At 54.0% G+C, this 12,241-nt stretch overlaps 1 protein-coding gene across 3 annotated transcripts in view; it reads right to left on the bottom strand.

Annotated features, from left to right (window-relative positions):
* Positions 1–808: 808 nt before the first annotated feature.
* Positions 809–12,241, bottom strand: part of Synpo (synaptopodin) — a 37,212-nt gene continuing 25,779 nt past the window's right edge. For all 3 annotated transcript variants that reach the window (XM_047555218.1, XM_047555219.1, XM_047555220.1), the window contains exons 2-3: positions 9,157–11,558; positions 809–3,485 (exon numbers count right to left, since the gene is read on the bottom strand). In XM_047555218.1, the coding sequence (XP_047411174.1) occupies positions 2,820–3,485; positions 9,157–11,558 (3,068 nt within the window). In that variant the 3' untranslated portion in view covers positions 809–2,819. The remainder of the gene's footprint in view (positions 3,486–9,156; positions 11,559–12,241) is intronic.

Here is a 12,241-nt window from a genome sequence, read left to right as displayed (position 1 = left end):
GTCAGGTACCAGGGTGAAATCAACAGTAAGCAGTAGGGTACTGCACCCAGGAGCGGTTCCAGCTGACGTTGTGACTGGGTCAGATGCACACAAATTACTCCTGTGAAAGTGTGGGCATGCTTGTGTGCCAGCGAGGTTGGTCCAGGGCACATTTCTGATACCTGGAAGGGACAGAAGTTTACTGGAGTCTGCTATGATCCTGCCCCTCGGGCTTCTCTGCTCAGTGTCTGCTGGGCCTGAGCTTCTAAAGAGGAAAGGCAAGGGATGTCCCCAGGCAGGCATGCCCTCACCTGGGAGTCGGCCACAATCCTCTTCTTTGGGCAAAAGATACAGAAAAGTACTCTGGATAGTCTGGATCCTGGCCTCACTAGTGTCCAGACTCAGATGTGACTTCTCATAATGGCTTCTATTCTTGTCCTGGACCCCTGACCTGCCATAAGGAAGCAGCCCCAGAGCACTAGGCCTTGACCCAGCCAGGATCTGCCCACTCCGGCGACAGTGCCATCTAGTCAGGGCCTGGGCAATATGACCCTGAGACCTAGTCTAACTCTCCCATTATAGAGATGGGGAAGTTGAGACCTGCAGGAGTGGGCTCATCCAGAGCCACCTAACTAGTCAACTAGGATTTCAATCCAGGGACTTCTTCTATGGTTCCAAGTTTTCCTATTCTTCCCCATCTCTCCTCATATTCCCAAGCTCTCAGCCCATGTACTCAGATATTGCCACCCACTCAGTGTCCCATGGACTATGCATGCCTAGGGAGAAGGGAAGGGCTTTAGATAAGCCAAAAATGACACAGGAGGCAAAAGAATGCAGGAAGCATTTATTTAGCTGAATTCTACAGGAGGTTAGAGGCAGGACACAAGCAATCTCTAGAGGGTTAGAGGAGAGGGTGGGGGAGATGGCAGTCACAAGGAGAGCACAGTCAGAGAAAGAACTGCAGCTTCCCAAGGCTGCCTCCTGTTGGCTCTGTGGAGAAATGCAGGTAGAAATGGATCTTCTATGCCAGTGCATCAGCCAGAGGCCTCAGTATCTTTTCTCTGGGCGGTACTCTTAGCCCTGGTTTCCTATGCTACAAGGGTCCCTGCAGCAGGTAGGGGCTTTGGTAAATGTGGTCACTTATTAAATGAGGAGGAGTCCCATCTCATCTTCCTACCAACAGGGTCCATGACCCCAGGCCCTAGGAACCCTCTGGGATCACTCCTTTATTCCAAAGTGCCCCACTCCAACCCCGACTCTCTTTCATCATTACCCTTGTTTTCCCTAGCCTTACACAGAAGGTTCTAGGACTAAAGTTACTCTGCTGGGTGGGCAAGTCTATCCCTAACCCAAAATTATACTGTTCCTCACCACATCCTAATATTCTTTCACCTACAGATACTTGATCCTTAGCCAGTTTCAGTCACCGCTCTGCTGCATCCTGGCAAAGTATTCTGAAACTGATAATCTGAACTTCCAGAGGATACCACCATCCTGCTCTAGAAACTACAGAACAGCCACATTCCTCTCCGGTTCCCTCCTAGGGATTGGAATCAGAACTACTAAGGTTTAAGGGATGGGCTAGGGCCTGTAGCTAGGGTCCCCAAGGTCCCTGGGACGAGGCATGAGCTAGGCCAGACTGCAATGATAAAGAGGTAGGTGGGACAGTGCCCACTCTTCTGGTTATGATATGGACACTGGGGATGGGGCCTAAAACTGAAGAGGGAGGTGCTTCCTAGGTGACCAGAAACTCTGGCCTAACCCTTCACTTACCTACCTAAGCTTGTCTGCCCCTGAATTCAAGCTCAGCCAATTTGTCACCATTACCCTTCCTACTTCCTAATACCATGCAATGCATCTGAGGACTGGAAGAGCTCTTGGAGGTGGTCTGAGCCAATCTATCCCCTGCTAGATTCTCCTTTGTGCATCCTGCATGGTTTGCATACTTTCTATAACAAGGAACTCTTTGCCTCTCTCTTTCCAAATGGGCAACTCCAAACTGAGGGTAATCAGGTAAGGCCACAGGGTAATTCTGTATTTCTTCTTCTCTCTTTAGCGGAGCTTTGAGCCCAGAACCTGCCATGAACAGGCCCAGAAGATAGGCAGGTTGGAGGCCCAAGACAGGACTGTGGAAAATTATTGCCCTGGCTACAGAAGGGATGCCCTGAACAGTCTGACCTGGGATGGAGAAAGGAGCATGACAGGGTCCAGGGAGAATCTTTCTGCCCCTTCTCTCCGGAGGGATGAGCAAGGCACCTTGAGCTGCCTTGGGAGATCTCTCTAAAGGTCACTGGGTAAAAATAGAGCTTGTCCCAGAAGGGATGGAAAACAGCTGCTCCTGCTTGGGACGTGGTGCCAGGGAGCTGGGTGGTCAAGTCAGGGCCTGGACTTGGGACATGGCCTAGGTTCTTATGAATATACCCCTTATTTGCCAGACTCCAGAGAGCAAAGAGCCAGGAGGGGGTGTGGAACCCTGGAATGCAGCAAGTTCAAGGGTCCTATGCGCAACTGCATCCTCCAAGGCACTAGTGTTTCTGTGTGTTGATGGAAGGGGAATTTTAGATTTTGGCGACTCCTTTGTCCAAAGCTGTATTAAACAGATGAGAAAAGCTGAGGACAAGACGGAGGAAGGGTCTAGTCCAGGGTCACAGCACTGAATAATAGAGCATGAGCTAAGACCCAAGCTTGGATCCTTACTCGGTTCCTAAACCCAGAGCGCTACTTCCTGACCACTTATCTCTGATATTATCCAATGAGGCCAGATCCCTTGCGGGTCGCCAGGCCGGGGTCCCCCAGGCCTAATAACTTTTCTTCCGGCTCGGCCCTCCGGGGCTGGGGCTTTAGGTAGTGCAGGAGGCCTCCGTGGGGAGGCTGCCGCGTTTGAGCCTCAGGCTACCGTTCCATCCGCGGGGACAGATGTTGTAGCCGAGGATGCCAGGCGATTTAACCCCAGAGTCCTCAGAATCAAGAGACACGTCGGAGTCCGTGGGCGACCTGCGGTAGGGAAAGGGCCTGGGCGGCGCAGGCAGTGGGCTCCGGGGACTAGTGCAGGACGAGGGTCCGGCCAGCAAGGGGCTGGGCGGGATGGGCGTGAACGCCGCCGCCCTTGCCAACCCTGGGCTGGAGCGGGCGGGCTGCGGCGAGCGCATGCGCGGTGGCGGCGGCGGCGGCGGTACCCCGGGAGGCGAAAAGGGCCGAAGGCTCTCGGCGCCCGCTGACCGCGGGGAGGCGCTCTTGCGCCGGGCCGCGTTGATGATGTTTCGCGCCAGGAGCGCTTGCAGCTGGCGGCTGGGCGGACGCACCTCGGTCTCGGTTCGCAGCGGAGATACTGAACGCTCGCTCCACGAGGGAGACATGGGCGGCGGCGGCAGCGGCGGGGGGCTTCCCATGCTGCTCCCGCGGCCCGGTTCCCACGGCCCTGGGCTCACCCAGCCGTCCAGGCTGCTAGGGGGCCGGGACGCGCTGGGCGTCCAGGGCGGGGAGGTAGGCAGGCTCTCCTGGCGGTCCTGGGGAGAGAGCAGAGAGGGTGGGGGCAGGTTTTTAGTGCGAGAGTTCCCTAGACCAGGGTTTTGGAAAGGACTAAGTCTGATTTGTAATTTCTCTAAGGATAGGACTGCACTGACCAAAGTCAGGTAGAGCCTGCCATAAAACCCAGGTGACCCAACTCCCAGCCCAGAAGGCTTATAAAAGCCCACGCTATCAGGAGTCAGCCTCTGCTTTTCACCGCAGATGACTAAGGGGTAAAGAATGCTAGCTTTGGAGACATAATCCTTAATTTACTGGGTGAACTGGGCAAGCTGCTTGCCCCGTCTGGGTTTTAGTTTCCTCTTCTGTAAAGTGGATACCTGTTAGGAAATAGGGCCAACAGGGTCAGGGCATACAGCCACGGGGGCAGGGGTATGAGGTTTTTTAAGGTATTCTTATAGAAGTTTAGATTATTTGAACTTTTTTTTTCAAAAAAGTTAAATTTGATCATTCATCTGTTGAAGGGCATCTGGGTTGGTTCCACAACCTAACTATTGTGAATTGAGCTGCTGTAAATATTGATGTGGCTGCGTTACTGTAGTATGTTAATTTTAAGTGCTTTGGGTGTAAACCGAGGAGTGGGATAACTGGGTCAAAAGATGGGTCCATTCCAAGTTTTCTGAGGAATCTCCACACTGCTTTCCAGAGTGGCTGTACCAATTTGCAACTCCACCAGTTCCCTTCAACAGATGAATGGATAAAGAAACTGTGGTATATATACACAACAAAATATTATTCAGCAATAAAGAAGAATAGTATTATGGCATTTGCAGATAAATGGATGGAATTGGAGAATATCATGCTAAGTGAAACAAGCCAATGTTTTCCCTGATAAGTGGATGATGATATATAATGGGGGTGGGGTGGTGGGGGTGAGAGAAGAATGGAGGAACTTTAGATTACCGCGAGGGAAATGAGGGGGGTATTAGAAATGGTGCAATGAGACAGACATAACCCTATGTACATGTATGATTACACGAATGGTATGAATCTACATCGTGTACGACCACAGAAATGAAATGATGTACCCCATTTGTGTACGATGAATCAAAATGCAGTCTGTAAAAAATAAAAAAATAAATTAAAAAAAAGTTAAATTTAAGGACTGAGATCAGTGATACAACACTTGGCTAGTGTGTAGTAGGCCCTGGGTTCAATTCCTGGTAACACACACACACACACACACACACACACACACACACAAAGTCAAATTTAAAACTATTAGTTACTATTATTAAGGTTGGGCTTAGTGAAAGACTCCCTCAGCCCAAACCACTTGCTATGTTGCTGTGATCACCTCCTTGTTCTTCCTTGATTCCTGAGCAGGGAGGAAGTTCCTACTGACAGATGGAAACACAAAGGTGAGTCGTTCTTCCCTAGGCAGCACACTCCCCTTGTTGGACTTTCTGCTGGCACCAGGGGAGGAGTGTGACTCCAGATGGTAAACAGCGTTCTGAAGCACAACTCTGCCACACACTCCGCCATACGTGTTTCCTACATTCAAGGACTTCCTGTCTGCAAGGTTCATTCTCATCCTTTACCTCTGGTTGATTCCTCACAGCAAAGTGGTGAGGTAGCTGCCATAGTCACACCCAATTTCCTAATAAGGAAAATGAAACTCAGGGGCGTAGACAGCAGCCCAGGATATTCTGCCATCCCTCCCCCCAAATGTATGTGTGACTGTGCTGCTCAAAGGTTGTCACGTGTCATCAGTTTTAACCGGATTGGAAGTGGAAGGCTTGGGAATCCATGCCTAGCATGTATTTCTCAAGCCGCCCAACTGTTGATCCTGTTGCTCCAATCAGATTCCAACAATAACCAGTCTACTACGACTCGAAATCCAATCTGAGTTCACCATCAGCCATTCATCCGAGTCCCTAGCTAGCCAGTCCATTCATTTTTTGCCTCCTACCCAATCTAGACCCATCCACAAGATCCATTCTTTCCTTCAATCAGCAATCAGCCAAAGCCAAGCCAGTCATCCTTTCAACCAGCTGAGAACCTAGTTCCTCCCAGAAAAAGGAAGCAATAGGCAGATTATACTGTTCTCTAAAGAGAAGGCAGCAACTGCTAGATGAACCCAGACTCAGAATCAGGGCCCTTTAACCTGAAAGAGGAATGTCATGCAACAGCCTGAAGAGGAAGTTTTTCATGGAATGGTAATGCTGCAGTGGCCTTTAGGGACCTCCTGAGGACATCCAAGCTTACAGCCATGAGTAGGGAAGTTAAGGCTCAGCATGAGAACCCTCTTTCAGAATCAGAGTTGTGTCTGTGTTTGAGCTGGAGACTCTGAGATCAGCTCTGTCTGACATCCCTGGAAGTGTGCAGTCCAGCTGCCTGTGGAAGCAGAGCCCACGTCACAGGGAAAGGAGCTTACAGGGAGGTCCTGGCCACATAGGAAGAGGAGAGGCTTAAACCAGAGTCTTGGTGCTTGGGCATGTCCTATACCCAATTATCATGCCCTCCTGAGCAGGAAGGTGGGGACAAGAGCTCGTGACCCAAACCATTAAGGCAGAAGAACCAGAGTTCTCAGAAGAGGAGGTTGGGCCAGGGGGAGCTGCAACAACTGTCTAAAGAGTTGCCTCTGTTTTTCATGGCCACAGGGGGATTTCTGGGTCCAACAAGCAGAGAGAGTAATGGAATTAACCAGGACCCTGAGGGGAAACAGCTCAAGCCAGGGTGGGATGCTGGGGGTAGTGGTGACCAGCTCCTCAACCTCTGGAGAAGGGCCAGGCCTGACCTCATGCTAACTCCATGTCCTAGGACTGACTCTGCATGAGAGGGCAGGCGGAGGGGGCTCACAATACAAAAAGGCTGCAGAAAATCGGAATGGTTCACTATCTACCAAAGTAAAAATGCACCATATATGCTGAACTCCTTGGACATGCAGTAGATGGAAAATTCAGAAAGTAGCACCCAGTCAACTCAGCCCCAGCCCCACAGCAGAACATGTGTGTGGGGTGAAGGTGGAGCTGTCAGTCATTGACTCCCAAACAGCTCCCAAGTCACCTTATACAGTCCTATCTTTGCCCAGAAGGAGAAACTGAGGCCAGAGATGGGAAGGGTTGTGCAAGGTCAAACGGAAACTAGGTATACATCTAGCAGTTCTTTCCTCTCCAGCAGAGGTGGAAACCTGGTGCTTTAGCGAACCAGGTGGTGGTGATGAATGTGGGAAATGACCAAATTTAGATAACAGGAATGGGGAGGGGACCTGTAGGAACTGAAGAGCAAATGCTCTGGTGGAAGGCTTTTCAATTTCATTTCTCAGGAACCCAAACAAGGGCTGGGGGTGTGAGTTAGTGGTAGAGCACTTGCCTAGTGTGCCCAAAGCCCTGGGTTCAATCCCCAGCACTGCAAATAAATAAATAAATAAATAAATAAATAAATAAATAAATAAATAAATAAATCTGGGCCATGAGGGGTAGCATGTGTTCCCCACCCACCCTGCCCCACAGCGGTTTGGCCAGACTCTGAGGGAAGGAGAAAACAGATCAGGGTTCAGGGTGCCTGCAGGTTAACCTGGGGAAGAGAGAGGGCAGCCTCCACTTCCCAGGCAGCCCAGCAGATTCAAACACACGGGGATACACACCTCGCTCTCACATGGTGGCTGACCCCTCCACTGCACTGCCCAGGCCAGGAACAGGAGTGAGGGAGCCATGACCCATGGCAGCAGTAGCACAGAAGAAAAAAAGAAGCAAGACGGATTTGAGGCAGAGTGTATTGAGAACAGGAGAGAAAACAAAGTTGAGGGAAGAGCTCAGCCCAGCCATGGGAGCAGTAGGATGGAAGGTGGCTCTTCCACTGCCGCCCCCCCACCCCACCAGGGGTCGCAGGGAGCAGGCCCCGGGCAGGGGCTTCACCCTGTTCTGGGAGGGGCATGGCGTGAAGGAACTGAGCTCCCTTACGGCTCCCCAAGCATGCCCGCTCTGTCTGTGGTTCTGTGCAGAATGAGCTCACTGAGAAGGCACCCCTGTTCCCATGGAGACGAGCCCGGAGCTCACGAAAACTGCAGGCTCAGCCCAGCATGGGCACCGCCTCCACCACCCCTCGCCCCTCTGGGAGCCCAGAAATAGGACTGGGGAAAAGGAAGTGGGTGGTCCTCAGCCCCCAGTCTTGGGCAACTTCCATCTGAATCCTGCTGCTGGTATCTGTCTTCTCTTAGCCCCCACAAAGCTTAGTTTTGGGGGCTGTATCACATCAAAGGGGCTGGGGACGGGGTTGGGGACGTCAGGCTACCTGACTCAACACCCTCACTGTGTGAATGGGAAAACTGACCCATAGAGACACATGAATCCAGGTCTAAGTCCCAGGCTTCCCTCAAAACATTAGGGTCTTTTCTGTCCCTTCCCTCTGAGCTGCTGTGTGCCTATTCCAGCCAGCATCATTTCTAGGGTCTCCAGGCAATCCTGACCTGAGCCATCCCAGACCAGGCTTCTGCGCCTTTGGCCTTCTGCAGCAGCTCATGCTAACCATACCTCACTAGACTGTCCTCACAGACATCTAACTCCATCTGTCCTGTTTCCTTTTCCTTTCTTCCTGGGGACTATCTTGACACTTACAAGCCCTTCCTTCCAAAGCACCAGCCTATCCTCTCAATCCTCACAGCTTATCATGGCTAAAAGGGCCCTTGTAGTATAGATGAGAAAACAGGCTCAAAGAGGGAAAGTGACTTGGTCAAAGTCACACACAGCAAGTGGGAGGCACAGAGGGGAGCTCCTCCCCTGCTTCTCTCCCTGGGGCCTGTGCTATTGCACTGAGATGAAGCCCAAACAGCCCACTGATACCTTACTAAGGAACCACCTCCTAGCGGTACACACACATTTGTACATCATTCTCTAAGGGATCCCCTGGGATGTCCCCGACCCCAAAACAGAAGGATAAGCCAGGTGGAGGAGGATTGAGGCCTGGGCCAGGAGTCTCCCTCAAGTGGAGCCAGGTCTTGGAGAAGGTGCAGAGGCAGCTGGGTAGAGCAGGAAGAACAGCAGCAGACAGCAGTGGTGGGCTAAGTCCACGTCCAGCAGGAAGCCCCAGGAGAGAAGAAAGGGTGGAGGCCAGGCAAGTTCTCTGAAGCAGTGGAGAGGAAACCGTCCAGAGGCAAAGAGGGAAGAGACAGGCCTGCAGAGGTGAGAATCCAGTAACAGGAAGGAAGATGCCAGGAGTGTGGGCCACAAGGGAAGACCTCCGGCCCACTGAGGAGGCAGACTGGCTGGCAGATTCCTCAGGCACTGGCAGGCTCTGTCTGCTCCAGAGGTCCCCTTAGCATCCCCTTCCAGGCCATTCCCCAGCAAGTCGCTGACTTCAGACTGACAGCCCTACGGCTCAACAAGGCTGGGAGAAGCCCCTTGGCCTCATCATGGCCTGCCAGAGGGGAGCTCTCTCCATGACCCTCCTTCCCACCCTGACATGGAGTCCAAGACCCCTTGTAGTGGAGAAGAGGCTACTGTAGCTCAGAGAGGGGAGGCAGCTCGCCCAAGGTCACATAGCTAGCTGGCAACGGTGCAGACCTTGAACCATGGACTCCCATCCTCCTCACTAGGCCCTGGGCCGCTTTCTGACATCTTTGCTCTCCACCCAGCCCCTGGAGAAGGGGCTGGACAGGCAGTGGGACCCTCGTGGGACTCGTTACTTGAAGCAGAAGGAAGGCTTCCACACCTGAGCCTCGATCCCTGCGTTCCGGGTAGAGAAGGAGGGCCTGGGGGCCTGCTTGGCGCGGGGAGACCATGCCCGGGAGGGAGACACGGGGGAGATATCACTGCTGTAGGTGGGGCTCACGGCAGTGGGCTGGAGGCCGTCCTGGCCAGGTGAGGTGTAGAGGCCTGGGGAGGAGCGGGAAGCCCGAGGCAGTGCCGGAGATGGTGGGAGGCCCGCCTTGGGCAGGCTGGGCACTAGGTCCAGGGAGCTGGGCTTGGCGGGGGAGGCGGCTCTTGGTGAGGCGGCTCTTGAGGATGCAGCTCTTGAGGAGGCAGATCGAGGCGTGGCCTTGGCAGGTTCTTTGATGGGCGAGAGGACAAAGAGAGAGGGCCGCATCTGGTAGGGGGCCTGCTTGGTGGGCTCTGGGCGCAGGACCCCATTCTCAGGCAGGTAGCCATGGTAGAGGGAGGCAGGCGGGGTCCGCGCTGGGCTTAAGGATGCCACTCGGAAGCCCCCAGGGGCATTAGTGGAGTATTTCCAGGATGAAGGCAGGGACATGGTGGGTGAAGGGCAACGGGCCATTTCAGTGTGGCCTGAAGATTCGATGACATACTTCTCCATCCGTGACTGGCGGCGGGCGTAGAGCTCAGCCCCCTTCCCAGAGGCTTCTGAGAGGTTCTGGTTGGGTTTGGGCTTCGGCTTGGCCTGGATGCGGGGTGACTTGAGGCAGGAGGCCCACTCAGGGACAGCCTCCTCAGCTGCAGCGGGGCTGGCCCTGTCCCTAGGGGCTGGTTCCTGCTGGAAGTTGGAAGCCTCGGCCCCCAGCGCAAAGGGCTCCTCCTCGGCACAGGTGTCCCCCTGGTCCCTCTGCCTCCGCTTCTCATCGGCCGTCTGTACCAGATCCAGCAGGTCTGGATTGGGGGTGACCTTCGGCTTCTCCACAAAGGTGAACATGGATTTTCGACTGCCTCTGCGGATCATCGACTCCTCCAAAATGCCTGTCTTGCTGGCAGGAACTGCCTGGCCCTTCAGATGGGAAGGCTTGGGGTCGGAGCTAGGATACAGGGCAGAATAAGAGGGGGGAGACCTAACCCGGGACGCCGGGGGAGCCGCAGACAAGGTCTCTGCATAGGTGGGGGGTGGGGTGAAGTTCCCCAAGGGGCGTCTCTCCAAGGCAGGGCTTCGCTGCCCCACCAGCCTCCTTTCCACCATGGGGCTGTGGGACATTACATGTCTCTGAGGCCGGGGACTCCTGTCTACCATGGCGGGGTGCTGGGGAGCAGAGGCCTTCTCCCCAAAGTGTCGTCTCTCCATCATGGGGCTCCGCTCTATTTGGCTAGTGCCCCCGGGTGCCTGGATCCCAAAAGGTCTGGCCGTCCTGTTCACCACGGACTGGGGCTTGGCCAACGTGAGGTGGACCTCACTGTACACCTTGGTGGGTGTGGTGGCTGCTACCCGCCCGGACATCTCTTGTTCTGTTGACATCACTAGGGTGCTGGGCTGCACATCGATGAGCAGGGAGCTGGACATGAAATCTTGGACCAGGGGTCCGGAGCCCTGGATGGGGGTAGCTTCTCTGGAGCAGGTGCCAGTGGCAGAAGGTGGAGTTGAGACCTTGTCAATCAGGAGCATGCTGGATCTCACCTCCTCCACTGGCGCCTGGGGCTGCCCATCAGCACACAGGGTGCTGGGTTTGGAATCTGGCCTCGTGCCATTCTGTGGGCACTGTGCCTCGGAAGAATTCTGTTGGGTGCTAGAATGTGGCAGGCTTTGGGGGGTGACAGCTGCTGGGGGGTTCTGATTGACATCGGTGGCTGGCAGGTTGTGGTTGCTGTTAGGAGCTGGTGTGGTGAGCCCAGTACTGGATGAGGAAAGGTTTTGGTTGACATCTGCTGCTGGGCTGTGGACCTCCGCTGGAGGAGGGGTGGGCGGGGACTCCTGGGCCTCTCGGTTCTGGGACAGGTGGAGCCCATTGGCTGTCAGCAGAGCTGCATTCTCCTTTAAATAAACCACCAGTGGGACCTCTTCCTCCTCACTGGCCACCTTCTCCAGGTGCCGCAGCAAGCTGGTCTCTTCCGAGTACCCCTCCATACTTTGGGTAGAGACCCTTCTGTGGCGGGTCTCAGGGTCAGGGTGCCTGGAAGAGCCTGGCTTGGGCAGCAAGGTGGAACTCAAGCTGAGTCCTGGGGCATGGCCTGCGGGGCTTGCACAGGGTACTCTTGGGGACTCCTGGCCAGGCTCCTGCACCCTCTGGCCGTGGCTCTCCAAAGTGAACTCGTTCACTCTCTGCCGGCGCCTGTTGAAGAGCTGGACACCCCGGGAATTGGAGCTGGGAGGGGTGGTCAGCTGGGCTGCGATCTGCTGGCTCCGCGCCTTGGCCTCTTTCAGATCCTTCTCGGTGAGGCTAGTGCTCCGGCCCAGTGCTGCAGGGAGGGATAGAGGCCAGGTTAGGAAATGGGAATGCAGTGCCACAGGGGCGTGCAGACAGGTGGTCATCCACGCCCCTCCTACACATAACCACTTCCTCTGGAATTTCATCTTTACTCACAGTTTCCTAGAACCGGCTCATGACCCAACTCACACACTACCACCTCCGTGAAACCTGCCATGATTTCCTTTTCAGTATTAACTGGCCCTTCATTTGAATTGCCCCCAAAATATGTTGATACAACACGTCACTAAACTGAGTCTGAACACCTTGTCCTAGAAGTCAAGGACCCATTAGGCCCTGACTCCTTCTCCACCACCCTTGCCCTCCCTATACTCTGCCACTTTCTTTCTGTTCCTTGAAAATGACATGGTGGTCCTTCCCCAGGGCTTTTGTACACGCTGTTCCCTCTGCTTGCAATATACTCTTTCCCCAGATGACTCTCCATGTTGGTTCCTTCCAGCTGCTCAGGTCTCAGCTTGGATGTCACCTTTCTGGAGAGGTCTTCCAGTCTCCTATCCCATCTCTTTGCTCTTCATAGAATTCTCCACAATTTGAAACGGTCTTCTATGCACTTCCTCGATTATTACCTGTCTCCTCACCTAGAGCACAGCTGTAAGGAGATGATGGCCTTGCCCAACTAGTTTCTCTCTCTAACCCTGGCCCCTGCATGGCACC

This window comes from Sciurus carolinensis, chromosome 6 (genome assembly GCF_902686445.1).
Source record: "Sciurus carolinensis chromosome 6, mSciCar1.2, whole genome shotgun sequence".
Classification (NCBI taxonomy): domain Eukaryota; kingdom Metazoa; phylum Chordata; class Mammalia; order Rodentia; family Sciuridae; genus Sciurus; species Sciurus carolinensis.
The sequence above is the reverse complement of the archived record's forward strand: the minus strand, read 5'-3'. Positions and strand labels throughout refer to the sequence as shown.